Genomic DNA, 27,778 nt, shown 5'->3' on the forward strand with positions numbered 1-27,778 from the left:
TTGTGTTCTTTGAGGTGATGGTTCAGTAGCACTGGTTTGAACCAAGTCTTATGGATCTGATCCAGTAAGGATCAGAGGGATATTAAATAAGAGCGGAGTGTATGCATGCCTGCTAAGGGCCAGGTTCTATATGGACATTCCTCCCAATGTAATGTACCTCAGTCCTGGCCTGGAAAACTGCTGAGTTTCAATTTTGGCTGTGTTTCACAGAAAAAGACACTCCTTTTGTAATTGGGCTAATCTGCATGGTGATTTTTTTCTGAAGTGTACAAATTAGAGCTCAGCAAGGATTTGAGCCTACAGGATGCTGATCACTCTTGCCCTGATCCAGTGAAGCACTTCTTTAAGTGTGTGGGTAATCCCATTGACTTCAATGTGGACTACTTGTGATCTTTAACTTAAATACATATTTAAGTGCTTATTCATAGACTCATAGATTATAAGTCCAGAAGGGTCCATTGTGATCAAATAGTCTGATGTTCTGCTTAACACAGGCTGTGAACTGCATCCATAAATTTGTTCATCAAGTGCCTACCTTTTGTTTAAACTGTAGTATATCCTTTTTGAAAGACTTCCAGGCTCTTGATCTAAAGACTTCAAGTGATGAAAAATCCACCACATCCCAAGCAAGTTGTTCAAGTGGTTAATTACCCTTGCTGTTTAAAAATAAAAATAAAAAATTGTGCCTTGTTTCTACTCAGCATCCAACCATTGGACTTGTTGTCCCTTTTTCTGCTGGATTAAAGAATTTTCTGCTATCAGAACTCTCGTTCACATATAGCGACTTTTAGACCATAATCAAGTTACCTGTTAAACTTTCCTTGTATGAACTAACAACATAGAGCTTCCTACATTCTCTCATTATAAGGCATGTTTTCCAGATCTTGAATCATTCTTGTAGCTCTTTTCTGACCCCTTTCCAGTTTTTCAACATCCTTTTTGAGTGTGGACTCTAGAACGGGACTTGGTTTTCCAGAAAGCATTTCAACACCCTACTCCCTACTTCATAGCCTCCTAAGGATATGGCATCTAAGGATCCCATTTGTCGTCTTAGCTACAGCACTGCACTGGAGCTCTTGTTTCAGGAGAAACTACCATTTTCTTAAGTCCTTTTCAGGGTCACTGCATTCCAGGATGCTGCCTCCAATTTTGTAAATCTGATACACATTCTTTATTACTAGGTAGTATGACCTTGTGTTAGAATGAGGGCCGATGTAGAATCACCACTAGTTGGTTGCAGTAATTTTTATGTTAGAAAGTTATTGTCTAAATTTTTTAGAAACTCTGAGTATCTTTTACTAGTGGCAGCCTGAGCCCTCTGGTATGTGTCCTGAAACCTCCCTCCCCCCATGATAACACAAGTTTTGTTTCTCCACATTATAGATAGATGTTTAAGGAGCTACTCATCCTATTCTCTTGTTTGATTTGATGATCTGTAATAGATCCACCCCCATTGCCCTAGCTTGTGATTTATCACTTAGAAAATTGATCCGTAAGCATTCCGGGTTCTGTTCTTCTGATGTGTTGATACTCAAATAAAGGTATCTTTGATATAGAGCGGCACCCCTCCCTGCTTTGTAGGATCAAGCATTCAGTGTATTCCTAGTTGTAACCTCAGGCGGGATTTTAACCCAGATAGCTAATGCACTAATTGATGATGCCAACTATGCCTGATAAACAAATGTTTGCTGCATTTTTTTCTTACAGACAATGCTACAGCAATTAAACAGTTCCGCTACAGGATTATCATTCAGAATGCTGCCAATGGGGGACAGGACTGCCCAGACACCTTGTATGAAGAAAGAGAATGTGAAGATATTCCTGTCTGTCCAGTTTACAGGTTCTGTAAATAGTCAGCTAAGAATCTCTGACATTGGGTTTCTAGTTCTCCAGAAATACATTTTATATTTTAATCATGTGCAATTTATTTAATAATTTTCATCACAAAAATACCAAATAAATATTAGCTCTGTATAAACAAAAAATGCATTTTAGTAGAACTAATGTGTGATTTCACCAAAATGAGCCTCAGTGTAAACACCATCCTAAAAAGGCAACCTTTGGTTTTAAAAATGTGTGAAGATGCCATGAGAAAACAAACACACCCTGAATGTATTTTAAATATCAGTTTAATCTAATGTAGGATTACAACCACTAGACTACTTTAAAAAGAAATGGAGTACTTGTGGCACCTTAGAGACTAACAAATTTATTTGAGCATAAGCTTTCGTGAGCTACAGCTCACTTCATCGGATGCATTCAGTGGAAAATACAGTGGGGAGATTTATATACACAGAGATTTATATACAGTGTGTTACCATACACACTGTAATGAAAGTGATCAGGTAAGGTGAGCTATTACCAGCGGGGGTGGGGGGGAACCTTTTGTAGTGATAATCAAGGTGGGCCATTTCCAGCAGCTGACAAGAACGTCTGAGGAACAGTGGGGGGGGGGGAGGGGAAGAGGGGGAATAAACATGGGGAAATAGTTTTACTTTGTGTAATGACCCACTCCCAGTCTTTATTCAAGCCTAAGTTAATTGTATCCAGTTTGCAAATTAATTCCAATTCAGGAGTCTCTCGTTGGAGTCTGTTTTTGACTTAATGATAATTGAATGGTTATTATCCTTTGTTCCGGTTTCGGTTTCTTTCCGGCAACTCTTTGGGGTGGATAGGCTGAAGACAAAATGGAGGGGTTTCCAGGGGCTTATATAGTCTTTCTCTTGTGGGTGGAAACCCCTCTCTTCTCCTTTGTAAAATCCCCTCCACAAGATGGAGTTTTGCAGTCACCTGGGCAAGTCACATGTCTATGAATGATTCAGCTTTTTGCAGCCCGACACCATTGTTTACATGTTAGTTTGAACATTCCTAGGAAAGCTTTTCATGTGGATTGGCATCTCCCACGGTCCATTGTTAGCTAAGTACTCCCAATTTTTCGCATAACTCCTTCACACTGTGTTGACCAAATCTGCCTTATGTGCTTCCTACAGCAAACACTTGAAATACAAGCATAGAGCCAATGCTCATAACTTCAGATATAAAAATGATACATGCATACAAACAGGATGAATACATTAGGTAGAACATAACCTGTGCAAAGATATGTTACATGGCATATCTAGCATAAAACATAATCCATTTATGTCATATTTACACTCATAAGCATATTTCTATAAAGCATTATGGGGTGCAACATCACACCATGTGTTATACAAGTATTAGTAATTATTGTAAGTATTATTATATCTTTTTGTGCAAACTTCTGCGTCTCAGATCACAACATTACAATGTACTTAAAAAGAGTAAAAATGCATGTAGCAACAAAGCTGCACACTGCAGTAGACAGATTCTAGAAGACAGATTCTGCAAAGTATTAAACGCATGAATAAGGGTTTCCAGGAGAGGACTCTGATCCAGAAGTTACTAATGTCAATTATAAGATTCCCATTGATTTCAGTAGACTTTGAAAAAGGCACTAAGACTGTAAATAAGAAAAGAACAAAGAAGGAAGATTGGAGGCTCATGTAGATTTCATATGAGTTTAATCTTAAATCTGACCTTAAGTTTGTAAAGCTTGTTTGAGGGAAAATTACAACATTCATGTAAATTTTTTTTACCCATAAATTACTGATATGTACCATCAACCTTCACTCCAGCATAATTTTTTTTTTGGGTCAGGGAATATTAATTTGCTTCAATGCTGTCTTCACTTCCAAGCAACCATAACATTCCATAACTCTTTGTTTATTATCATAGATGGAAGACCCATAAATGGAGTCACTGTGTGTTAGTGCCAGATTCTGTGAGACAGGGCATATTGGGAATCAATGAAGCATGTGGCCGTGGTTTGCAGTCGAGAGGTAAGCCTTTTTTTTCCCCTCCCCCAGAAAGTTGAATCTAAGATTTTCATTAATTCTCTCTTATTGATAGACTGTAGTATATTTTATGTGCTTTCCATAGTTTGAAAAGTATATTTAATACAGAAAATTCACATTATTTTCATAGAGAATCCTTTGCTTTACTGATGTTGATGAGCAGACAGTGTAAATTGCCAGCTGTCGAATCCCCATGTTTTGCTTAAAGATTCTGAAGGAGATTGCGACATGATACAATAGTAACTTCCCTTGGCCACATAACACAGACAAATTTTGAAATAGTACAAGTCTCTGGATTCAACAAAGGAAATAGATGTAACACCATTCAGAAAATGTATGCACGCATTATATTAACTACAGCTTTTCAAGAAAGCATTTCCCAGGCTTGGGAACCTTTGCAGAAACAGGCTGTACATCGAATACTGATTTAACACTGTGGGGATGATGAGTTTAAAAGAGCGTAGAATGAAATCCTGGGCTAGAAAAATATCAACATGAAAAAGCTTTGCTCTGTGCTCAGAAGGCCTGGGGCAGATGAATGGAATCCTCGGAGCCTACCTGGTGTATATGCCCAAAGAGCTGCTTAACAGCCAGTACTGCATTGTCCAAAGGGGAGTTGACAATTTCAGCCCATTGTTCCTTCTCTGTGTATTGTTTTGGGTGAGTGGTACAATTTGCTTCATCTTCAGCACTCTTTCTTCCTCACCCTGGCACTCTCGTTCCAAATCAGGTGTGGATTGTACTCCAGGGTAGCCAGGAAGCTGTAGAAACTCCCTTCATGTCCTCTCTGCTTCCTAGTTCAACACTTGGGCGTGTGTTGCAATTTGCTACATGTGAGGCTTTCCATGACCATGTAGATGTCTAATAAGTTTAACCTTTGTGGTTTAGGGCAGAAATAAAAAGAATTTGTTGGGTATTTTGTATTGTACTGACACTAGAAATGGTTGGTATTACTAATTTGATCAAATGTGTGCAGTGGAGAGTAGAACTTGTTAAAATCTGTACTCTTTTACACATGCCAATTTGGAAAAAAAGCGATTGGAGCTATTAGGTTTTAAAATAAAATGCTTGAAGGAGGGGCCTGCTGAGTCTGGGGTGCAAAAAGGGTGGTACGCTCAACTTTCAGAGGGGTGGAAATGACATCTTTAAGGTAACCTTCTTTTGCTAGTTAAAAGTAAAATAGATGTGCTGTGGAAAGAGGTACACTTCAAAGCATTCTTCTGGGGGTGACAAAACCCAGAAGAGGAAATGCTGTCTTATATCTAGGCTTGGAAGAAAACATTTGATATTTTCCATCTATTTTTTAAAAATAATTTCTGATGCAAGTATCAATGTTTATTTTTAAGCATTTATTTCTAGTTTTATCTTACAGTTTTTACAGTTGTGCAAAATTATGGGTTTTAAGCATTTTAAAATGTATCTACTTAATTTTCATAGCTGCAGGAAATTACAAGACAGTAATTATTTAATGACAGTACATGTTGAGATTCAAAAAGTTAGAAAGCTTCAGCTGTTAAAACACATTGTCAACATCGCATGTCAAAATGTACAGAGTAAATGTCCTTACATGAAACTCTACGTTCTCTAGCAGCATTTTTCTTACTTTGCCTATCTGTAAATTTGGATGATTATTGAAGGAATTTTTTTTGTCAGTTGTGAGTGAATGGTGAAATCAGCTTTTACTGACATTTATTGATAAAAATCTCATCTTTTTATACATTTACCTTATTTTGATTATCAATAATTTACATGGGGGTGGATTTTCAATGGGACTATTTGAGATGTAAAGTACTGGTCAATGTGGGAGAGAGTGTCAGACTCTGACCGTCGATGGTTAAGCACTTGGACAGTATAAAGATCCAATTATATTGAGAGTGCGAGTGCAAAATCTGGAATGATTCCTCCATAGTGGCTAAGAGATTTGACTGTTCTCAGTCAGCTGAGAAATCAATAAAAAATTTAACTAAATATTATTTTTATTGGGAAAACCTTATTCTTTGGGTATCTTAAGCTACAAGTAACGTGACATAACAATTTACTCCTTTATAGGATTAGAATTTTTTTTTTAAAGATAAACTACATTTGTTGCATAATCTGGGAACAAAGGAAAGGAAAGTGAAGCCCTGCTAGTGTGTGGGCTGCAAATGGAAGAAAAAGTGGTGTTTTTTTAACTTGGTATTGAAAACTGAAAATATAGTTGACTAAGAGGTTTTGACCACGTGACCTTTGGTGGGAGGTTTCCAAAGAGGGCTCAATAAATTGAAGTGTCGTCCCCATATTTATTTCCCATTCTCTGTGTGAACTGAAGATAATTTTTGCATTCTAACAGTGCACAAACTTTCTGTGAACTTCACTACCAAATTTCAAAGCATATTAAAAAAGTACAGTACATGCTTTTGCTCTGGGAAAAGCTCTCACACTTTAAAATAGAGGGCTTTTTGCTTTGTACCTCAGGGAGTAAAATCCTAAACCCAGGGAAGGAACCTGATAACATGGTGGGGTTAAGCAAAGTGTTGCTGATAAAATATCAGAATCCAATCAGATCTAATTTTCTCTAATGTTCCATAGCTTTGCTCTTTTATCTCTAGTTTTCATAACAGCTTCTTAATCCTGTGATATGCTAGAGCCAAACTGTTATGCATTATTGGTTGGCAGAGCCATTGGGAATGAGTGAGGTTTGCAGAAAAGTGAATTTTGGGGTGGGATCAATGTAAGGAGAATCTTTGCATGTTTCCTGCACGCCTGGGGTGTAGTGCTCTGTCACACTGGGCCTCTCCCCTGGTTTCTGCTCCCACTGCTGCTAAGAGGGAAGGCGCCAGCTTGTCAGTGCTCCTGTAGCTTAGCTACCGGAAGGGAAAGGGAAACCCAGTGGGAAGTCTCTCTCTGGTGGGAAAACCTTTAGAAAAAGCTGCTGCTGCTGTCCTGCTGCCTTACTCTGCTGCTTCCTGTTCACTTCCACAGCGTCAGGGACACGTACAGGCGGCAGCCGCAGCTGCGGAAAGGGGACGCCCCCTCATTTGTACCTCTTCCCTCAGCAGCAAGGGAGTCACCCGTTTTGGAGCTCCTGAAGTTGAACTTGGACAAGTGTCCATCAGTATTTAGACGTCTGACCCCAGCCTCACTTCAGCAAACAACATTCATGGAGGCTGTCGAACTCTGGCATAGCATCAAGGGGTTGTGGAGCACAGGTATATCTTGACCTGCTACATTCAGATTCCCCAGGCCTGAGTCCACATACCAAATAGCAGCACCACACTTCCCACTGATTAGGTTCCTTACAGCAGCTATAGAGGAGAGGCCAAATTTTTAAAGTTGAAGTAGTTTGCATGACATTGCAGCATATTTAACCAAGATGTACTTATGCTCCAAAGAATGCTTATCTGAATTTCTTTAATCTGTCTTTTCCTGTCTAAGTAACGCTAATTATCCTTTTGCCAGTAGAGAGAAGCGGTCTCAACACATATTAGAGCATCAGTTTGCAGAAACTTTCCAATTTGCTGCCCAGGCCCTGCTGTCTATATCCTGCCTTAATAAGAGGATTTCAGTCTTCAGGGCTGTCAGACCTGGCAAATTACAGGAGCAATAAATGCATACCAATTATGTGTAATAAAATAAGCAAAAATCACTTTAAAAAGACATATTTATATTTAACTCCTCTTTCCCCGCCCCAGTATTTTATAGCGCTCAAACTTCCATTCCCATCTCTGGACCAGATTCTGGTACTCTTACATATGTTGTATAACACCTTACTCCATGAACGGTCTCAGTGAAATCACTTCTGGAGACAGATGCTACTCACCATGAGTAAGAACATTAGAATCTGGCTCTGATTAATTTACAGTAAAGCCAGACATTTGGCAATCTTCTATACCCTATATATATTTTCACTTTTAATGATTGTTTATTTAGTAGTTATAACAATTTATAATAAGGTGTGGTTAAGTTACCTATAATGTGGTATTGCTTTGTTAAATAACAAATCTTTTATTCATATCCCATACATTGCCTTCTATAGAGTGATTTAGTTACAATAGAAAATGTCAGGGAGGTAGGGAAAAACAGTTCGCTATACCTAAAGCTAAAAAAAAATGTACTTGTCATTTAAACTTCATTAAGAAATGATTTGCAAGAAGCCCCCTGAGATAGGGCATTTCAGAAGGAAATGGATTAGGGACTTTACTGTTACTTGACAGTGACATAGACAACATTTCCAAGAATAAATGAAGAGCTCTACAAGATTTTGTTTTGCTGTATAACTGTCACTTTGCTCGACAAGTGACTAATTTACTAGAAAGTGTCAAGACTGAGAAAATTGCTTCTGCTTTTGATGCCCTTCAATGACTTTACTGCTCTCTGATGTCTGTGATGGAGGATTCTCAAGAAATGACCTCTTACCTCAACTCTGACATAATCAAGTTGCCTTAGAAATTTAGTTTGGGGCGGGCAGAGTGTTGCTCATTATAAGGATTTGGTGGTATTTAATTAGTGGATGCATAACCGATATTATGAAAGCTGCTTTGAAGTCTTTTTTTCAAAAGCCATTGGATGAAGTAAATATTCATGTATGACCGACTGTAATGAGGCTCCACTTAAAAGAACTAGTCATGAAAATACAGTGGTAACAAATTTAATAAAAACAAACCATTTTCCCTGCATGGAAATAATACCTATTACTGCATTTCACACACTGTCGTATTCTAGAAGCATCCTATTTTTCTCCCTTGTTTACTTCCAATCTCAGTTTTGTTTGCCATATTCTGGCAAAGCCTCTGGAGAGAAGACCACATATTCTGATCCTCCACCACCAATTACCAGAGGCTCTTCTGAAGGAAAGCAAAAACATCTCCTTAGAAAGGCCTCATTTATTGATTTAGATATTAGCAAAATAAAAGGACCCAGTGTGCAGGATTCGGAAGCCACCCTTGATTAGCTGCTGAAACCTTAATAAACAAACAAACAAAGAACTGCTCCAAGCTCCTACAGACAAGGGAAACAGTTCCCCAAGCATTCCCCCTCCCCTAGAAACTGCCCCCTTTTATACCCCCTGACTCCACTGGACCTGAATATTAATGAAGTGTTGCAGTCATTAGTGGAGCATGCTGTAGTGGGACCCATTTATAAACTCTCAACTCATCTCAGCTGAATTACTTGCTTCCCTGCATGTGAAGCTCTCCTATCTCATTGGCCAAATTGCTGCTGCTTCTCTTAATTAAGGATAAAAAGGGGGGGGGGCACATGAAGGGCATCTGTTGGGTTTCAGAGTGGTCTGTACTTCGCATCACACCTCCCTGAGCCAAGGAGGTCTGCATATATATATAGCTTCTGTTGTAGCCACTAGGCAGAAAATGTTGTTTGAGAGAGAATCAAAGTAGTGCCTCCCCTTCAAGAACTGAGCAGTCTGTCTTGCATCATTTCTAGTCTTTTTCATCTGAGGAGCAAGAGAGAAACTCTTGATCGTCTGTGTGGTTGACAATGTGTTGACAATTGGCTGCTTGGCTGTCTTCCCTCTCTCTGAAATTCTAATGGTTTGCTTACCCACCCACCATAGCAGCCTATTTGAGTATGATAATGCATAAGATGAGTTTAGAATCTGTCCCCTCACTTTCTTCAAACCACTGTTTTAACTTTGGCAGCACCTTTAGGTACCCAGCACGTTAAGAGTTAGATATAGGCCATTTCAATAAAAAGGTGGTGTTTAAATGGATAATATAGAAATCAGAATCCAAGCAACATCAGACTCACTGAAGAGAATATAAGAATATTCTGTCTCTTTCAGTGCAGGTTTCACGCTCCGGCTGGTAACTTTTGTGATACCTGCAAGTATGTTGTACATACAGCTGTTTTAGACTGATGCACAGATTAAAAACTGATCATTGGATGCGGGGGGACGGACCAACAATCTGGCATTTCAGTTTCTATTGGCTGTGTGTTTAAATGTAGTGACTGTTTCAGGAAAATCTCATAGTTTAAAACATATACGGAAGTGTCTCTAGAGATACAGTTTGTAATAAAGCGGTGAAGTAAATCAGTATTCTAAAACTAAATAAGACAGAAGAAAGAATTATTGTATTGTCTATGAACGTAGCATTCAGAAATGTGCTCACATTCCATATACAATTTAAAGTTATCGAATGCATTATCAAGTTGTAGCATAGTAAAGGCAATATAACTTACCATTGTTTCTATTAGAATTATTTTGTGGTAACCCAGTTATAATGAGATGTGTCATCACAATGCATCAACATTGTCATTTTTGTTTTACTTGTAAAATAATTACCAGACACTGCTTATTAGTGGTGAGGTATGTGGTAAATGTAATTGCAGATTACCTGAATGAAAAGACTTATTAATTGTAAACTTAAGCTGTGAAATACTGCAGACTGTTTTCTCACAGAACCATTGATTTCAAGATGCAAATATTGGAGTTCTTTACAGTTGGCTGGTTAATGACAACGTGATAGTTTTAAGTTTATACTGAATAAGTTTAGGGCAGAAAATTTCGCAAAAATACTGACTCCTAATTAAATTTGACAGTGATATTATAGGTATTTGATAATACAGTCCTGTGTATAATTCTTTCCTGTTGTCAGTGGCTTCCCTGTAATGATTAGCGCCCTCTAAAAACTCCTTAGTTTTTAAATAAGAGCATTGGTACAATAAGGACCTTATATTGAGCTGTGCAGTGGGTGTCATAACTGTCACTGGATCTGATCATGTTTCCAGCTGGAGTTTTGCCATTAAGATGGTGCCCATAATCTTTAGTGAGTGTTAAGGTTTCCCAGCACCTCTCAGTGATCAAACCCTAAGGGTATGTGTACACTATGAAATTAGGTCGATTTTATAGAAGTCGATTTTTAGAAATCGATTTTATACAGTCCATTGCGTATGTCCACACTCAGCGCATTAAGTCGGTGGAGTACGTCCTCACTGCCGTGGCTAGCATCGACTTACAGAGCGGTAGCTATCCCACAGTTCCCGCAATCTCCGCCGCCCATTGGAATTCTGGGTTAAGCTCCCAATGCCTGATGGGGCAAAAACAATGTCGCGGATGGTTTTGGGTACATGTCGTCAGTCGCCCCTCCCTCCATGAAAGCAACGGCAGAGAATCGTTTTGCGCCTTTTTTCTGCGCAGACACCACACCACGGCAAGCATGCAGCCCGCTCAGCTCAGCTCACCGACACTGCCGCTGTTGTGCCCTGGGTGCTGCTGGCAGCAGATGGTGCAGTAGGACTGCTAACCGTCATCATCCACCGCTTCCGCTGCAACTCTGCTCTGCTGCTATTGTCTCAATAGCGAATTTCTCCATGTTGTCTGTCATGGGCTCCCGGGTATGTGTGTTCTTCCTCGGGAAATGTGCGCGGTGCTAACCGTTGTCCTCCACCGCTCCCACTGCAACTCTGCTCTCCTGCTCTCATGAATCCACCTTGCAGGTCCTCTTGTCGTTCTCTATAAATATCTATTCTCGTGGCAACCATTGTCAGCAACCGCTTCCGCTGCAACTCTGCTCTCCTGCAGACGCCATACCATGGCAAGCATGGAGCCCGCTCAGATCACTGCAGCAGTTATGAGCATTGTAAACACCTCACGCATTATCCTGAAGTATGTGCAGAACCAAAACCTGCAAAAGTAGGCGAGGAGGCGATGGCAGCGCGGTGACGAGAGTGATGAGGACATGGACACAGACTTCTCTCAAAGCATGGGCCCCAGCAATTTGGACATCCTGGTGGCAATGGGGCAGGCTCATTCTGTGGTACGCCTATTCTGGGCCTGGCTGCGAATGCATCCCAAGTCTTCAGGGCAAATTAATCATTAAATACACTTGCTTTTAAACCATGTATTATATTTACAGAGGTACACTCACCACAGGTGCCTTCTCCAGCTTCATGGTCCAGGAGCCTGCCTTGGGAGTGTTGGGAAGGTATTGGCTCCAGGGTGATAAACAGTTCCTGGCTGTCGGGGAGAATGGTTTCTCCCCTTGCCTGCTGTGCACTATTCTCTTCCTCCTCCTCATCTTCCTTTTCCCCAAAATCCTCATCCCTGTTGCATGAGACTCCCCCCTTGCAGGTGACCACGGACACGGGTAGGGTAATGGTAGGGCCCCCCTCCCCAGCATTGCATGCAGCTCATCATAGAAGCAGCATGTCTGGGGCTCTGACCCGGAGCGGCCATTTACCCCTTTGGTTTTTTGGTAGGCTTGCCTGAGCTCCTTAATTTTCACGCGGCACTGCTGCGGGTCCCTGTTGTAGCCTATGTCCATCATGCGCTTGGAGATTTTTGCAAATATTTTGGCATTTCATCTTTTGGAATGGAGTTCTGATAGCACGGCTTCGTCTCCCCATACAGTGATCAGATCCAGTATCTCTGGTTCGGTCCATGCTGGAGCTCTTTTGTGATTCTGGGACTGCATGGTCACCTGTGCTGATGAGCTCGCCACGCTGGCCAAACAGGAAATGAAATTCAGAAGTTCCCGGGACTTTTCCTGTGAACCTGGGTAGTGCATCTGAGTTGAAAGTGCTGTCCAGAGCAGTCACAACGGAACACTCTGGGATAGCTCCCGGAGGCCAATACCATCGAATTGTGTCCACACTACCCCAAATTCGACCCAGCGATGTCGATTTCAGTGCTAATGCCCTCGTCAGGGAGGAGTACAGAAATCGATTTTAAGAGCCCTTTAAGTCAACAAAAATGGCTTCTTTGTGTAGATGGGTGCAGGGTTTAATCGATCTAACACTGCTAAATTTGACCTAAACTCGTAGTGTAGAACAGGGCTAACATAGGATGCTAGGGACACCAGGGAGCCACTCAGTTTGAGAACACCAATTTTTTTTTGGTCTTCAGTGATATGGCATGAGTGGAACAATATCAGAAATGTGTATGCTTCACTGTTATCTGAACTGGTCAGCAATTGGCTGTGCGTGTGTGTGTTTGAGAGAGACAGATGCAGTACACAGACCAGCTGACTCTGCACAATGGTTCAGTGATATTTTGGAGCCACTGAACTGTCTCCTATCACTGAGAGGAGAAATACAGGGAGGTGCCTCCAAAACTCCTCCAAACCACAAGAAAATGGAAGAGAAAAGCACTGTTGAGACCCTCATTGCTATGAAGGTGTGTGTGTGTGCGTGTGGGGGGCGTATTTTGTGTTTAGGTGGAGGGATGTGGGAATCTCTTCTGTCTTGAAAGATGGAGAACGTATAGCAACACTTCTTGGGGATCATTCCACTTCCTGAATCCCACCACCAGGAAAATATTGGACTCAGGTATCTGGCAATTGGCAGGCATGTGGGGCTTGAGTCCCACTCCCTCCGCTGTACACATTGCCTTAGGAGGAGGATAGCTAGTGCATAAACACTGATCTGGTGTGTGACAGCATCAGTGATGAGGACTTGAAAAACAAACTGGAGAAAAAAATAAGTTTGCAGGGTGAGGTCAGGTGTAGAATCTGATGTGTGTATATTTGGGAGGAGGGGTGAAAGTCCACCCAGGATCTGGATCAACACTTTGGGGGACAGCCCTGAAATTTGCTGCCTGAGAATCTTGTTTAGTCTGAATTCTCCCACACAGGAAAGGTAAGGTTATATTTTATGTCATCATCAAATTATTCATTAAAGTTTGTGACTTGTTAAATTTGAATGAATTTTTACAAGGGTAACTGCTCTAATGTGTTGTAAATTCAAGAGACTTGTATAATCTGTATTTTTGCTGGCTTGTTGTTAATAATACCATGCTTAACTACTCCTTTCCTATCATTCTCTCTTGGACCTTACCTCCCTTCCATCTTTTATTTGTACGAATGTCTTGGGGTTCTGTGCCTTTTAACTCCTCTTCCCGATTAGGCCACAAGTAACCCTATTATCCCAGCCTGCCCAGTTTATCAACCTCTCCTTCCTTCTAGTGTCTCTTCTTTCACCTTTCTTTTCCTGCAATTTAGTTACAACAAAGAAATCCTTTTTTTTTTGCACCCAAACATACCCAGTTGCTCACATGTAAATGAAAATGTGGTAAATTGGCCCCTTTTAAAAAATGAAACAAAACGTTAACCAAACAAATAATTATTTTGTTAAATTACATTTTATTTATGTATATATCTATGTTGATCCAAAATGATTAATAATTACAAACCTAGCACTGCAGCCAAACTCTCTGTAAGACAATGCAAATGAAACAAACGACTGTAACAGACAAACACATGGGAAGGGAGGACAAGGATACCAGTAATAAGCTCATGTTGTTTATACAAGTTTCCTGATGGTTCCAATTTAGTAAGTAACAAAAATCAGCTACCCCTGACTGATGCACAATAAAATGAGCATTGATTTGTAGGTGTCAGAGCAGAGTTGGTCTTGAGGAAGCATTTATAGGAAGACAGAGTAGTGGACTAATGTTGTATAACATCATAGGACATTAATACACATCAGAAAAAAACAACCATCTGTTTGAATTACAGAAGCGCTATAAAAGCACTAAAAAGTACTAAAAAAAAAAAAAAAAGCTTGAAATAAATTCCATCTATTATTGGAAGGCTGTAATTTTAACCAAACGGAAGTAACATTGCTCTGTTACAACAAAGTTGAAATTGAAATGAATTTCTACAGTTGAGAAAGACGAGAAATACTGACATATCCTTACCAGCAAGGTGCCAGTAGTGATGCTTCTATAACACACTAGCTTCTCTCATTTCTCTAACTACTTCTTTTCATGCAGTGAGGATAAATTTGATAGTTTGTCAGGCACTCAGCTACTGTAGTGGAGTTATCTAAATAGCTATTGAGTGACAGAAAGAAAAGGAAGCCATCTTCTTCATTACTTCCTTTTCAGTTCTCATTTCCTGCAGATCAATTAAGTGTTAATTGAATATCATTAACCTGCACACCCATCCAATGATACTCCCACTTTTTTATCTAGCTACTTAGTACTACTTTTCCCTCTAAATCATGATGAGCACCTTGGACCAAATTGAAACCTTAAATGTTTCCCATAGAAGTTTTCCATCCATTGTTGTTTACCCATAGAGTGTGAAATTTCTTTATACATAGTTGGGATTGAATTTTCAACGTACCTAAGTCTCATTTCAAAAGTGACATAGGCATTTAGAAGTCTAAGTCTTATTGGCTTTTGATAACACTTAGGCCCCTAAGTCACTTAGATGCCGCTGAAAATTTGACCCTAGGCCTGATCTGCTCTTTCTGTAAATTTCTATATTATCTGTTCATGGGAAATAAGTTTAAAATCTTTAGAATATAAAATAATCCTCCATCTATAATCAAGTCCTTTCAAAATACCAACACACAGACGGAGTCTAGGCATGGATTTTAATTTGGATTCAATTCTGCCAATATCTCCTTAGTTTTTGGCAACCTTGAGATAAAATCTCACAAGGAGAAAAAAACAAGGAAGAAAGAGGAGAGGGTATTGGAAGTGAAGAGGAGAGGGAGGAGGTCTTGCTAGAAAGGCTGTCACTTTTGCTCATACTGAGCTTCAGTTGTGGAATTCCACATTTGGGGGAAGAGAAAAAGAGATTTTTGAGGCAGAGAGATGGTTTTGTAATTATATCTATTAAAAACTTCTTGGGGTTTTGGAATGTTAGAATCAGTCCTGGGAAAATAGATTAGGGGATAGAAAGCAAGTGAGTCAATATAAGGTGCAATGGATGAAATGGTTCTGAGGGATTTATGGCTGCCTCTAAGATTTTTGACAGCTAAAACACTTAGCTTTACAGGGGAAGGGATACAAAAAACCAATCCGAATACAATTTCTTAAAACTCGCCCAAACATTTGACATAATATTTCTGTAACGCATGTGTTACAAACAGCATACATGGTGGCATGGTGTGGTACAAAGGGGTTTTATCAGCTCTAGTTGCAAATCACACCAGCATAACTCACTTGTGTTTTGCCCTATGCAGTTTTCCTCCAAGCCTATCTTACTTCTGTCTCCCTTACTCTCTGTACTAGATAGCACTGGTGGGAGAGGGGGTGCACACGCATGTGTGTATGTATAAAATTTACAGTTTGAGGTTAGGTTGTTGGAGTTGTGGCTGGAAATTAATCGTCGTCATTACTGTGCACGCTATTGATCTCCTAGTGATGTGTTCCTGCAGAATAGTTTTTTCTTCACTTTGATTTTAGTTGATGGTTGATCAAAGTGAAGAAAGATTAATTATGATTTCTCATGACACGTTGTTCACAAAAGAGCTCTTTCTTAGAAAGGAAACTTTAGCAGGTATCAGAAGCAAGATATTTAGTAGTGCTGTCACAATTCCCTTCCCTTTCTGTGTTTAGTCCAGCTTCCACCTCAAATAGTTATAGTGGTGTCGGTATTTCAGAGGCTGTCAAAGAATTGGTGTCTCCCTCTTTTATAGGTACCAGCCAATAGCAAGAGAGAACCCAGCTCATTCCAGTCATTGTCCCTTTCTGCCTCCACTAAAATCACCGAGAAGACTCTTTATAAGAATTTATCCTGACAGTAATCTGTACAGTGCTACATTTTATCCAAAGGCAATTCAGCAATCTGAAGGGGTTTTCTGTAAAATAAAGATGATAAGGCCATGTCAGATAAAATTATACATATTTGATTTCCTGCAGTAACTGGCAATTTATTCCACTCAGACAAACAAACAAGCAGGTTTTCTAACATGATGTTTTACAATGTACTATTTGTATCTGGAAAATAAAACACGCGTACCCAACTTAGCACTATGTACAGCTTTTATTTTCTATGTGAAAAGTCTTGATCAAGTATAAAAGTCTTTGGAAGCCAGAAGGCTTAAACACAGAAAACATATATTACAAGACATGAACCAATACGGGGATTGATAAAAGATCAAAATAATGAAGAGCAGAGGAGTGGAACATCAAAAATTTCCAGGCTATGTCTTTCTGCCTTCATTAGGAAGAGGGGAGGAGGGGAAGGCGCTAGATCAATAGGAAATGGCTCAATCACCTCAGTCAACAGAGCCTTGCTATCCAGAGTGCACAATTTATAAAAACCACTAGAGCATTTCAATCATAAAAGCCTAATATGGTCTGACAGTGCACAGCTTGTCTTTAACAAGGATGCAGAAAGAGTAAAGCTCATCTTAGCTGAAGGAAACTCCTCTTTAAATTTAAAGGGAGATAGATTTTCATTTTGTCTTTCATCCCCCTGATTAAGTTCATCTCTCTTTAGTCCTCCCTGGATTTCTTTAATCTGACCTGTAGTGTAGGTGTGCTAAGCAACTGTCTATAACGGATGCCATATTTTTGGTCCTTTTAAAAATGATGGATCATCATTAAACAGACGGTAACAGAACAATGAAAGAAGCCCGAGGAGGACTAAACTGTTCTGGGACTTACTGGGGAGAATGAGAAACATAATGAAGAGCAATGTCTTTCCCCCAAACTGAAGGCAGGTGCTGCCAGTTCTGACTTCCTCTACAGTTGTTCAGAGACACACTGTCTTCCAAAGATTTAAAGATCACAGCTACATGCTTTTGGCTCACAGAGAGTTAAAACCTTATATAAAACAGAGCCTGGGACCAATCCTGCAAGCACTGTCCACCGGGAACTCCTCTGGCAGCTGATGTTGGCGCTCTGTGTGCAGAGTGTTTTAACTGGGCCCAGTGCCCCACTGTTTGGACGCCAATCAGTTGGGAGTGGACCCAATTGCTGGGGCCCATGTCCTGTCAAACCAGCGGGGTCTAGGTAGAGTCTGCCCATTGATTTTTACCTCTGGGTCTCTACGATACACTCCCGTGTTCCATGCTCAATGTTCAGTGCTCCCCCAGAGCTTCACCTAGGCGGGGGCATTCTGGACTTGTAGTTTAACCCCTTGGGGCAAAGGAACACAGGCTTAGAAAAGGAATTTCATACCCACAGAAACTTTACTCTTAAAAACACTGGAGAGTTACAGATCTTTGAAAACAACAAAAGTCCCGAGACACACCCTACCCTATTCTGAGCTTACCCCTTCTGTGAAGTCTGAGGGTCACCAGTCTTTCAGGTGGGGCTGAGTCCCTCTTGCCTTCTGCAAGTCCTTCATAGGTGTGGTGATGCTCGGCACACAGTAGAACCCTACTGTTCAATAGGACCCCTGTTTCAGTGCCATGTACTCAAACTGAGACGCTCCAGTCTCACCAGTTGTGCTGGCCCCTGTGGGCTGCTGTGGAGAAAACCCATTGTTCCATGGGGGTGAGCCAGCAGTTGAAATGCAGTCGAAGCCGATGACTCCAGATGTCAGTCTTGATGGCTTCTCAGGTAATCCTGGAAGGAGGTGTTACGCACCTTTGCTGGGCAAGGCAGCTGTTTGGAATGCAGTAGGACAGGCTGCCCTCAGGCAAGTTGAGACATGTTCAATTCATAATACAAAATGCAGGTCATAATTTGATACAGACATATTCCACTTTGTCACATAGAGAATTGGGCCCATTTTATTGCAGAATTTTGGTTATGTGAGTTTTACACACTTTTATGGAATATTACTTGGGCTGTTTTCTAGTCTATGAACATTTCAGGTCTCGCTATGACTTCTGTGGATAGTACTGGTATAAGATCGGAGGAATTGCCATACTAGGTCAGAACAATGATTCTACTAGGCCAGTATCCTGTCTCCAACAATAAGCCAATACAAAATCCTTCAGAGGAAGGTGGAAGACACCCCATTAGAAACAGTTATGCAATAACCAACACATAGGGGATGTTTCTTTCTAGTCCCCTTCTGGTTTTGGTTGGCTTATGACCTGAAGTGTAAGAGTATATAGCCCTTAATTAGAACATCTGACAGTTACATGAGATATTATCTGTATGAATGTCTGATCCCTTTCTTTTTGTTTTTTTACCAAGTGCTTGGCCTCAATTATATTTGGTAGCAGTGAGTTCCATAGGTTAATTATGCATTGTTAAACCAAGTATTTTTTGTCAGTTTTAAATTTTTGCTGCCTCATAATTTAATTGAATGTTCCTTTGCTATGAGAAATTGAGAGCTCAATTTGCTCGTTCTCTACTCTTCAGTGTTTCATATGTCATTGTCTTGTCCCCTCTTATTCATCTCCTCTGTATTCTAAACAGTTCCAGCCTCTTCAGTGTATTGTACAGTACTGTAGTCATTCATTTATTTTGCTTTTTAGAATTTTAATGGAACCTTGTTATGTGTCTAATATCTAAAGCAGAGGTAATTGATGCCAGAATAATTCTAACTGATCATAAGATTTGTCACACATTTATGTTTGTTTAGGTTTCGATTTACATTATCATGTATTTCGTAGAAAAATGGCTTTAATCAAAACTTTACCTCAAAATGGCCACTAAGAACAGCAGACCTTAAGCCTGGCCACAGATGAGGAAGTTTATGTAAAAGGATTGCTACAATTGTCATTTTCCTCATTTGAAACCGTAGAGATTTTTGCTCCAACAAGTTGCCAGAATGATTTTTCTTTCTGTTTTTATAATGATCTCACTTAAACAGGATGTACGAATTCTGGGAAATTCCAGAAATGTGAATCATAGATATGAAGGGTTTTCGCTATCTGAAAAGGTTGAAGAACTTGCATTTATGCACCTTCAGAACAAAATGCAATAGGTGGTTTATTGTTGCAGTGTGGAAGTACCAAAATTAGGGTAACTAGGCAACAGCAAAAAAACCATGAATATTCCTATGGTGAAATCCTGACTCTGTTGAAGTCAGTGGGGTGTTTGGAATTTCACCCCTACACTTTTTTTTTAAACTGTGGGGTAAATAAACACAGAAGCTTTTATGGAAATGTGGGATTTGATTCTTAACACTATAATTTTGTTCACAGCACGCTGACAACTAGGGTCTGGGGAGGGATTTTCCTCCGGGGAGCCCTGGCAAAGATTTGTTTTTGTATTTTCCCTACTTTTGTAGCGTTGATCAGGGAACATCTGTTAGGATCAATTTCTTGAGATGGGTGTGATGATGGAGAGGAGAAAAGATCTGTACATTGATGGTACTTGGCCATTGCTGCCTTTATCTTCTGGGTTTAACTGTATTCTTTGTGCAGAGTTTCCAATTTCCTTTTAGAGATTACCAAAGTGGAAATTACATGGATGCTTTCTTTGCAAGTAATGTACTTATTTATACGGGTTTTCTATTTTTTAAAATAGTGTTTTAGTGGGAACATAACCTGATATTATTAGACTGAATTTAATGCATAGACATATTTTTGAAGCTCTTCATCTGTTCATTAAGTGCCAGTTCAGTTTTTTGGTAGGGAATTATTGAATTTGCTTTCTTCAGATAAGCACATACTGCTACTCTACAATACTGCTAGCACTCTAGATAATAGGCAGCATCACTCTAGTGTTGCTAACTGGTATTCTTCAGCCACAATATTTATTTAATGTGACCCCTCGCAAAGTTGCTAAATGTTTCTTGATAGCATATTCATAAAATATGAAATCGTATGTTTATGTTCTTGAAATAGCCTATTTCGTGTTTCCATCAGCAGCGTGTTTAAAGCTGAGGTTTTACAATAGTGTTTTCAATTTCAGAATAAATGAACAACCCACAATCAACCTGCCATTCAGAAATGCTGAGAGTTTATTCTAGAATTGGCATTTTAGATCTACTGTACAGTGATGAGAGATAGGTGGAATGGTTATGGGGACCTTATCTTGCAAGATATCAGTGGTGCCACCAAAGTATGTAGCAATACCAGCAATTGCTGTATGCATCCAAAGGTGCTCTTTTTAGTTATCCCACTTTTGGAAGTGCCATTCCTACAATGACAGAGGTTTGTCATGTCTGGCCTGGCAACACAATTAATTGAAAATACCTTTTTTAGCGTGTTGTATTTGTGGGAGAGATGAAGAAATGGTACCATTGTGGTATCTGGGAGGTAGGTTGTTGTCAGGGCTGGGGCATGAGTGGCCTGGCCTAGGCGTTAGTGTCAGGCATGGGCAGAGTGTCTAGGGGCCAGGAGCCTATTAGCAGGATTCAGGATGGGGTGGAATAACAGGAGATCAGAATCAAGAGAGGGCAGGGATCCAGAGTCAGGCCAAATTAGGATACCAGGAGGTCAGGATCAGGCAATGGAATCAGAGTTCCTGAACCAAAAGGTCAGGTTTGGGCAATGCCACCAGGTTCCTGCCCTCTGGTTCCAGTTACCAAGAGTCAGGCCACCGGAAAGTCAGGATCAGAAGGCTAGAATAGGTAACACCAAACGTGTGGTCTGTGTCAGGGTGAAGCCCAGTTGTACAGACAACTTCCTGCTTCCTTCTCTGGCTTAAATAGGATGTGCAGCCCAATTACGAAGCTTGGGGTTCTCCTGATCAGAATGTCATGGCAGGGCTTGTGCCCCAGTTGGGCTTTGGGGACCCAGGTCCCACTTGCTGTCTGTAAGCTGCTGGATGGAGGATTGGACTGAGGTTCAAGACCCATAGGACTTGACAGTTGTATAATCAAAATACTTTACTTAGCAGTGGCATGGAAATGATCTTCTATGGTCAGAAATACATAGAGGTGTTTGATCCATGTGGGCTATTTTCTAATACGATCTAATTATTATACAGTAATATTTTGAGCTCTCTTTTTGTGGGAGTGGCATCCCTCCCATGTTCACTAAGTGTTTGAGTTGATTCAGTTCCCCCAAAAGATAAATCTTGTAAATCAGGGTAAATTCCGTAGAAGAAAATGGAGTTGCACCAGGGTGAAAATGATGTGAGAGGAAAATCCAGCCAATATTCTTCAATTGCAAAAGGTGGTGATAAGAAGAACCTTATTTGTCTATTTTACAACAAAGATCCTTGATCGTTCTGACTGCTACTGGCTTTGTCTCATATATTAGGCACTACTTGTCAAATGATTGCTTTTCCAAATGTTAGTTTCAGGGTGTGTTGAGGAGTTTTTGGAGAAAATATTTCTGGTAATAAGACAGGGTCTTCCCAACATAGATAGGATGTTCTCTGTCTGTTTTGAGTCTTGGATACTTAGTTTTTTAGAAAACATAGCTTCTTACCCCCTGTGACATTCTATACCTGGGGGGAGCATACTGTGATCCCCGTATTCCTCATTTTCATATAATTGTGATCTTACATATAAAGCATACCTTCTAAGGTATCAGAGGAAAGGTTATGATCTGCTGAAAGTCATTTCTCTATCCATATATGTGTATCATTAATGCATATGAAGTTAAGAGAATTGTGTTGTATGGTGGTTCCTAAAACATGCTGTAAATTGGGGAATCAGCTAGATATTAGCCCCCGAGAGGCAACAGCAAGGAAAGTAATCAACGCCCGGGTGGGGTGTCAAACAACTCATCAACAGACATTGTCCAGCAAGGGAGCTACAATGCAATGACTCACCTGCATGAGGCCACCCCAGGGGAATTGCTCAGTCTTGCTTGGAGAGACTCAGCAATGCTCCCCAGACATGCCTGGACTTGTGCTCCCCAAGCACATGGACTTAGGGTATAAGACAGAGTGGACACATACTGGGCCCTTCTCCTGCCCCAACCTTCGCTGCAAGCAACTAAGACGCTGAGAAGAAGACAAGACTCCAACAGAGCAGATTGACCCAGGTTTAAGGACCAAACCTGTATATTAAGGAATGCAATATCCAGTGGGGTGAGAAGAACTGCTTAATCTAGATGTTGCCCAGTCTAATAGGGTTGAGAGTTTAGACTACATGCTTATATATTTTTTTCTTTTGGTAACCACTCTGACTTTTTGCCTATCACTTAATATCACTTAAAATCTACCTTTTATAGTCAATAAATTTGTTTAATTGTTTATCTTTACCAGTGAGTTTGTATGAAGTATGGGGCAAATCTGCTCAGGTTTGACAATGGCTGGTGTATGTCCACTTTCCATAGTTGAAGTGGTGAACCAATCTATAGATTTGCACTGCCCATCTTGAGCAGTGCAAGATGGTATATTTCTGGGGTACAATGCTAGGAGCTGAGGGGACTTGACTCTGGTGTCTTTCTCTGTGTGATTCATGAGTGGCTCTGGGAGCATTCATGCAATCCAGCTGGGTGTGGGGGCTCCACATGCGGTTGTGCTGAGTGATCACAGCGCCTGGAGGGGCTTGCTGCTGGTCACTAGCAAGGCACTGTGAGAGAGAGCCCCGGAGGCACAGTCCCAGGCTGCATCCGGGGGGATCCAGTCACACCCCCACCCCGCACTTCTTTGGGAAATCCCACCATCTGTATGTTCTTGCCCATACCTAGTTCCCAAGGGTCTCAATCCTACTATCCAATATTTATGTTCTCTGATAGTACTCTAGCTGTTAAAGTGCTGAATCCTTGTTCTAGCTGTGTCTCTTGGATACTCAGTTTTCTTTTCTCTCTATCCTAGCCTTTGTCGGCAAAGCAAACTTCTTAACTAAAGATATGCAACATGAAGGTATCCTTCCAGCCTATTAAAATATAATTGGCTTTTTAAAGGCCATCTACTTCAGCACTTGTTTAATCTAGGGTGAATCAGACTGATGTATCCTCAAGGAAGAACTGAGAGGCCAGATTTTCAAACCATGGTTGTGTAATAAGATTTTTTTAGCTGCTGCCCATAGTTTGGATAAATCTTCAAATTCGATTTATTTTCTCTTTTCCACTGTAAGTGAAGGTACTATTCCACTATAATGTTAGGTACTCATTTAGAAATGTGTGAGGAAAATCAAAGGGAATATTGGTAAGTCCATGGTGCTGAATAGATATGTCTTACTCTGGGCAGGGTCTAAGCCACTCCTTCGTTTTCTACATTTTTTTTAATTAAAAAAGGATGTAGGAAATGCTTCGAAAAAAATCTGTTGGGAACAAACCTGCATTTTCAGGGAGACAGACTGGTCACCCAAGGGAACTTTTAATTCTCTGTCCTCTGACAGGCTGCTATTGCTATCTATCTACCATAGAGAGAACTCAAATATGCAAGAGCAGCCTTGAGGCATTTGTTTCCCTGGCTGTTGGAAATCAGGCATGCCATATACGTGGGGGGTTGTCCTGATCAGCGGGTGCTTTGTCAATACACCTTTGAAACAATTACTTAATAGAGCAGCATAAAAATCACTGTCTGCAAGAAAGATGAAGGCGGCAGAATTGGAAATGAATGGGTTTGAACAGTCTAGGTTGCTGCTGAGCTTACTCATCAACAAAAACCCAAACAAATAGGAAATGTAGTTGTTCATTAAAATATATGGCTTTGTTCAGTACTCAGTTTCATAGAATATAAATTTTGATATAATCTAAGAACATCTGTTCATAATTAACTTCTGTGGTCGGTGAACAGAAAAGCTATGTTAGCTCTGTGGTACAAATAGAGATATTGTTTCATATTTGCTCATCATAATGATTAATTGTAGCCTTTATATGAAAGTGCCTGCTTTTTAATTCACTTTTGATTTTAGTTTATGTATCATGTTTGCTTTTGCCTTGTTCATTAACTTATTCAAATCTAAATACTTTGCAAATTCAGAATGAAAGAATAAATTTACCAAGTTTAAGTTATTTGATGAGAAACCTAACAAAGTATTTCTGTAAGCACACCTTGCTTAAAATGTATTATCATCAGACTTCGAAAGATGTCTACCTTTTCTAGTTACATGAACTTCACAGATGAACATATACATTAAAGTAGCTATAGAGAAAATTCAGAAAGATGTGTGAAATTCAATTTGACCCTGGCAGTCAATATTTCTGACAGCAACTATAATAATAGTAATGAAACACATTATCGGTTTATGGTTGGTCTTGAGGAGCTGCAAGCATTAAAGACTTAATATAAAACTGATAATAACCTGAATACATTCCAGCAATTAAATGTACTTGATTTCTTGGGCTTTAGTTTAGTAAAATTTGAGCGTATTTTGTGGAATTCATGCTTTCGGACCTGTGGTGGTAGAAAAGGTGTTGGACATTTCAGAACAGCCTATCAAGTAGAGTTTTAGAATAGTGTCATTACTGAAGCCAAATGACCCTATTCCCCTTCCTCCCCGTTCAGTTTGACCCCAGTGCGTGAAAACAGTAGATAGTTTAGTATTTAGAATATCCGTGTTTTGGATCCTCCATTATGCATTTTGAGGCCTGCTTCCTTCCATTTCTTTATTGCAAGTGATTCAGCACCTGCCAAATCAGCAGTATGATAAGCAATACTTTCTTTTTTACCCCAGTTTCTTTTCAATCAGGAGTAAAAATCATTGCATTACCTTACACACAGTCTCTCCCTGTAACTTTGGTCAGGCCCAGAGTAACCAATTTGCACTTGGTGCACTTGCACAGGGCCCTCATATCAGGGGGTCCTCTGACCACTGGATTTGGGTGGGTGGTGTTGCAACAGGGCAAACCGGAGTGATGCTGCCAGCCGCTCAATAATTCCACCCACTCAAATTTGGTTCAGCTGCTCCCCTCCCTGCTATCTTGATGGAGGAGTGCTTGGGTCAAATTGGAGTGAGTGGCGTTGCAATTTGGCAGTACCACTCAAATTTGATCCATGTCATGTGAGTGGCCAGGGGAGGCACCAGTGAGTGGGTAGGAAGGTCCCAGGCCGTGGGAAGGAACTGGGAGGGTCAGTGGGGAGTGTTGGGGGACTGCGGGATGAGGGATTCATGGTTAATGGGGGATATTGGGGAGAAGTGAGGTGAGTTGTGGGAACTGGGGGTGGGGAGATATGAGGGAAGCATGGGATTGGGGGCCAGGATGTTGGTGGTGAGTGGGGCATGTTGGAGACTGGGGTGAGAGAGATGTAGTGTCAGGGCTGCTGGGATGCCTGTGGGGGCTGTCAGGATAAGTGGGGGCTGCTGGAGGGTTGTTGGGGTATACGTGGGGTGGAAGGGGCATTCAGGGGTCTGTGTGGGTATGTATGGGATGGGAATGCTTTGCAGAGTGGACCTTCTTCATTCTGCACAGGACTGGCAGCTGGAGCAGAGCCAGAGTGGGGTTGCAGCACCACCCGAGTTCAGATCAGCTGCACCTCCATCATGGTGGGTATCTATGGCAAATTTGACTGAAGGTGAGGCCCCCAATTTCCACAGGGTCCCAAATTCTTTAATTCATTACTGACTTTGGTAGCAAAATGTCATTATCACCAAATAATGGCTGTTGAACTCAAGCATGAATATCCAGAATTAATTTAACCATGTTGCACCCTTAAACGCAAGGGTGCCCGGAGTGCGGTGCGAGGGAGGATCAAATGCAGCTGAAGGAGTTCTAAAATTGGTCCTGCACCCTCCCCTCCCTGTGAAGAGGACAATAAAGGCTGATCAACTGCAAGTCTTCATTGCTGGTGAACTCAAGCAATAAACTTCTCCTAGGGCGATGGAAGCGCTAACAATGATACATGTTATGTAGAGCCCTCAATGTGTCTAAGTTTGGGCACTCTAGGTAGTGAGGTTGTGTTGTGACTGAGCAGAATTTAGCCCAGTAAGTATAGAATAGCTCAAGAAAGTGATGCATTGATTTATGTATTTCAGGGGGTTTTTTTTACTACTTTACCTCAAAAGCGTGTCCTTGCTGCTTAACTTTTTGCTATCTCATAAACAGGGCCTGGTTGTAAATTTTGTTTCCATGGGGCTTGGGATTAGAAATTGTAAATTCCAGGAACCAGCATATGTTTTATTGGAACCAAAATATATGCTGCCAAGTGTTGCTTAAAAAAAAAAAAGGGCAAGTTAATCACAATAAAATACTCTCTGTGAAATCTCACTATAACTTTGAGGTGGCATGAAACTCCTAGTTTGAATTACACTGCACACATCAACACTATGTGGAAAAACCTCTTTGCCAGTTACGTACACACATATTTTTGTTTTGTTTTGTTGCAGTGCTTCTTATTAAAAATCCAAAGTGTCAGGATTTTCCCAGTAGACAAACCAGAATCAACAAATACGTTAATGTTAATTTAAACTATTGCAGCTGGTATAAATGAACAGATATATAATTAGCAATTTGCAGATAAAAAGCCAACATTGTATGAAATATTTATAAAGATAATATTTAAGGTCTCATAGAATAAAATGGCTTTCAAATACAATGATAAAAGTCAGTAATGTTGATTGAAACCCTGGTGTTAGATTAGATACACAACAGAGGGACTTTTAAAATTTCTCACATATGGAAATTCTTTTTGTGACTAAGAGTCAACTCTTGGTTTGAACTGGGAATAGAAGGCCTGATTCTCCACTCTGTAACACCAGTTTAACTCCCCTGAAGTCAATGGAGTTACATTGGCATAGACTGATGTAGAACACTGGTGAATCAGGCCTAGTGAGAATTATAGAACAAGAAGCTTTTTTCCATTTCTGAGTTTTCCGGATGTTAAGTATACTGCATGCTGTTCGGATAACTGCACCCGTTCTTTGTCTACCACCGGATTGACTAATGAAAGGAAACTGCTGAATGTATGTGATTTTGATACAGTGTGATGTATTGATTTAAAAATATTAACTCCGGAGTTCAACATTTGGAGTTCAAAGTGTGGAGCATCTTGTGGGATCTGATTCTCAGGGGAAAATGCACATTCCAGTTCTAAGCCCAAGTAAACAAGTCTGGGTGTTTGGGAAGGGGATGGAATTCACCAGCCTAACTGAGAGAGAGAGGAATCTTCTGGCTGCAATCTGAGGTATTTCTAACTCTATACCCCTTCTGTTTCCAGGTTTCCCATGCAGTAGAACTGAGGCAGCTTTGGTGCATTTGGGGCCTTTTGCAAGTGTGGAGGGGAGTTGGACAGGTTGTGGGATGCAACCCTAAATGGACGAATTCTATCGAAGTAAATGGCAAAATTCCAATGGTTAAGTAGTGCAGGATGAAATCTTCATTTGGGCTTTTGCCTTTGGCATTCCGTTTACTTATGACAACAGTTGTTCGTGCATTATTGATTGGAGTAGCTCGTTATGTTAAAATGATTTCTTTGCTAAATTTCCCTAAAATTTGTTGCTACTAATTGATCTGGAGGATCAATTCATTCAAGAAAAAGG

The 27,778-nt window shown here is 40.5% G+C and overlaps 1 protein-coding gene across 2 annotated transcripts in view; it reads left to right on the forward strand.

Moving 5' to 3' along the window:
• The window catches only part of THSD7B (thrombospondin type 1 domain containing 7B), a 484,955-nt gene that overhangs the window by 280,327 nt on the left and 176,850 nt on the right, over window positions 1–27,778 (forward strand). For both annotated transcript variants that reach the window (XM_074967286.1, XM_074967287.1), the window contains exons 11-12: window positions 1,708–1,840; window positions 3,757–3,860. In XM_074967286.1, the coding sequence (XP_074823387.1) occupies window positions 1,708–1,840; window positions 3,757–3,860 (237 nt within the window). The remainder of the gene's footprint in view (window positions 1–1,707; window positions 1,841–3,756; window positions 3,861–27,778) is intronic.

Source organism: Natator depressus, chromosome 11 (assembly GCF_965152275.1).
Source record: "Natator depressus isolate rNatDep1 chromosome 11, rNatDep2.hap1, whole genome shotgun sequence".
Taxonomy (NCBI): domain Eukaryota; kingdom Metazoa; phylum Chordata; order Testudines; family Cheloniidae; genus Natator; species Natator depressus.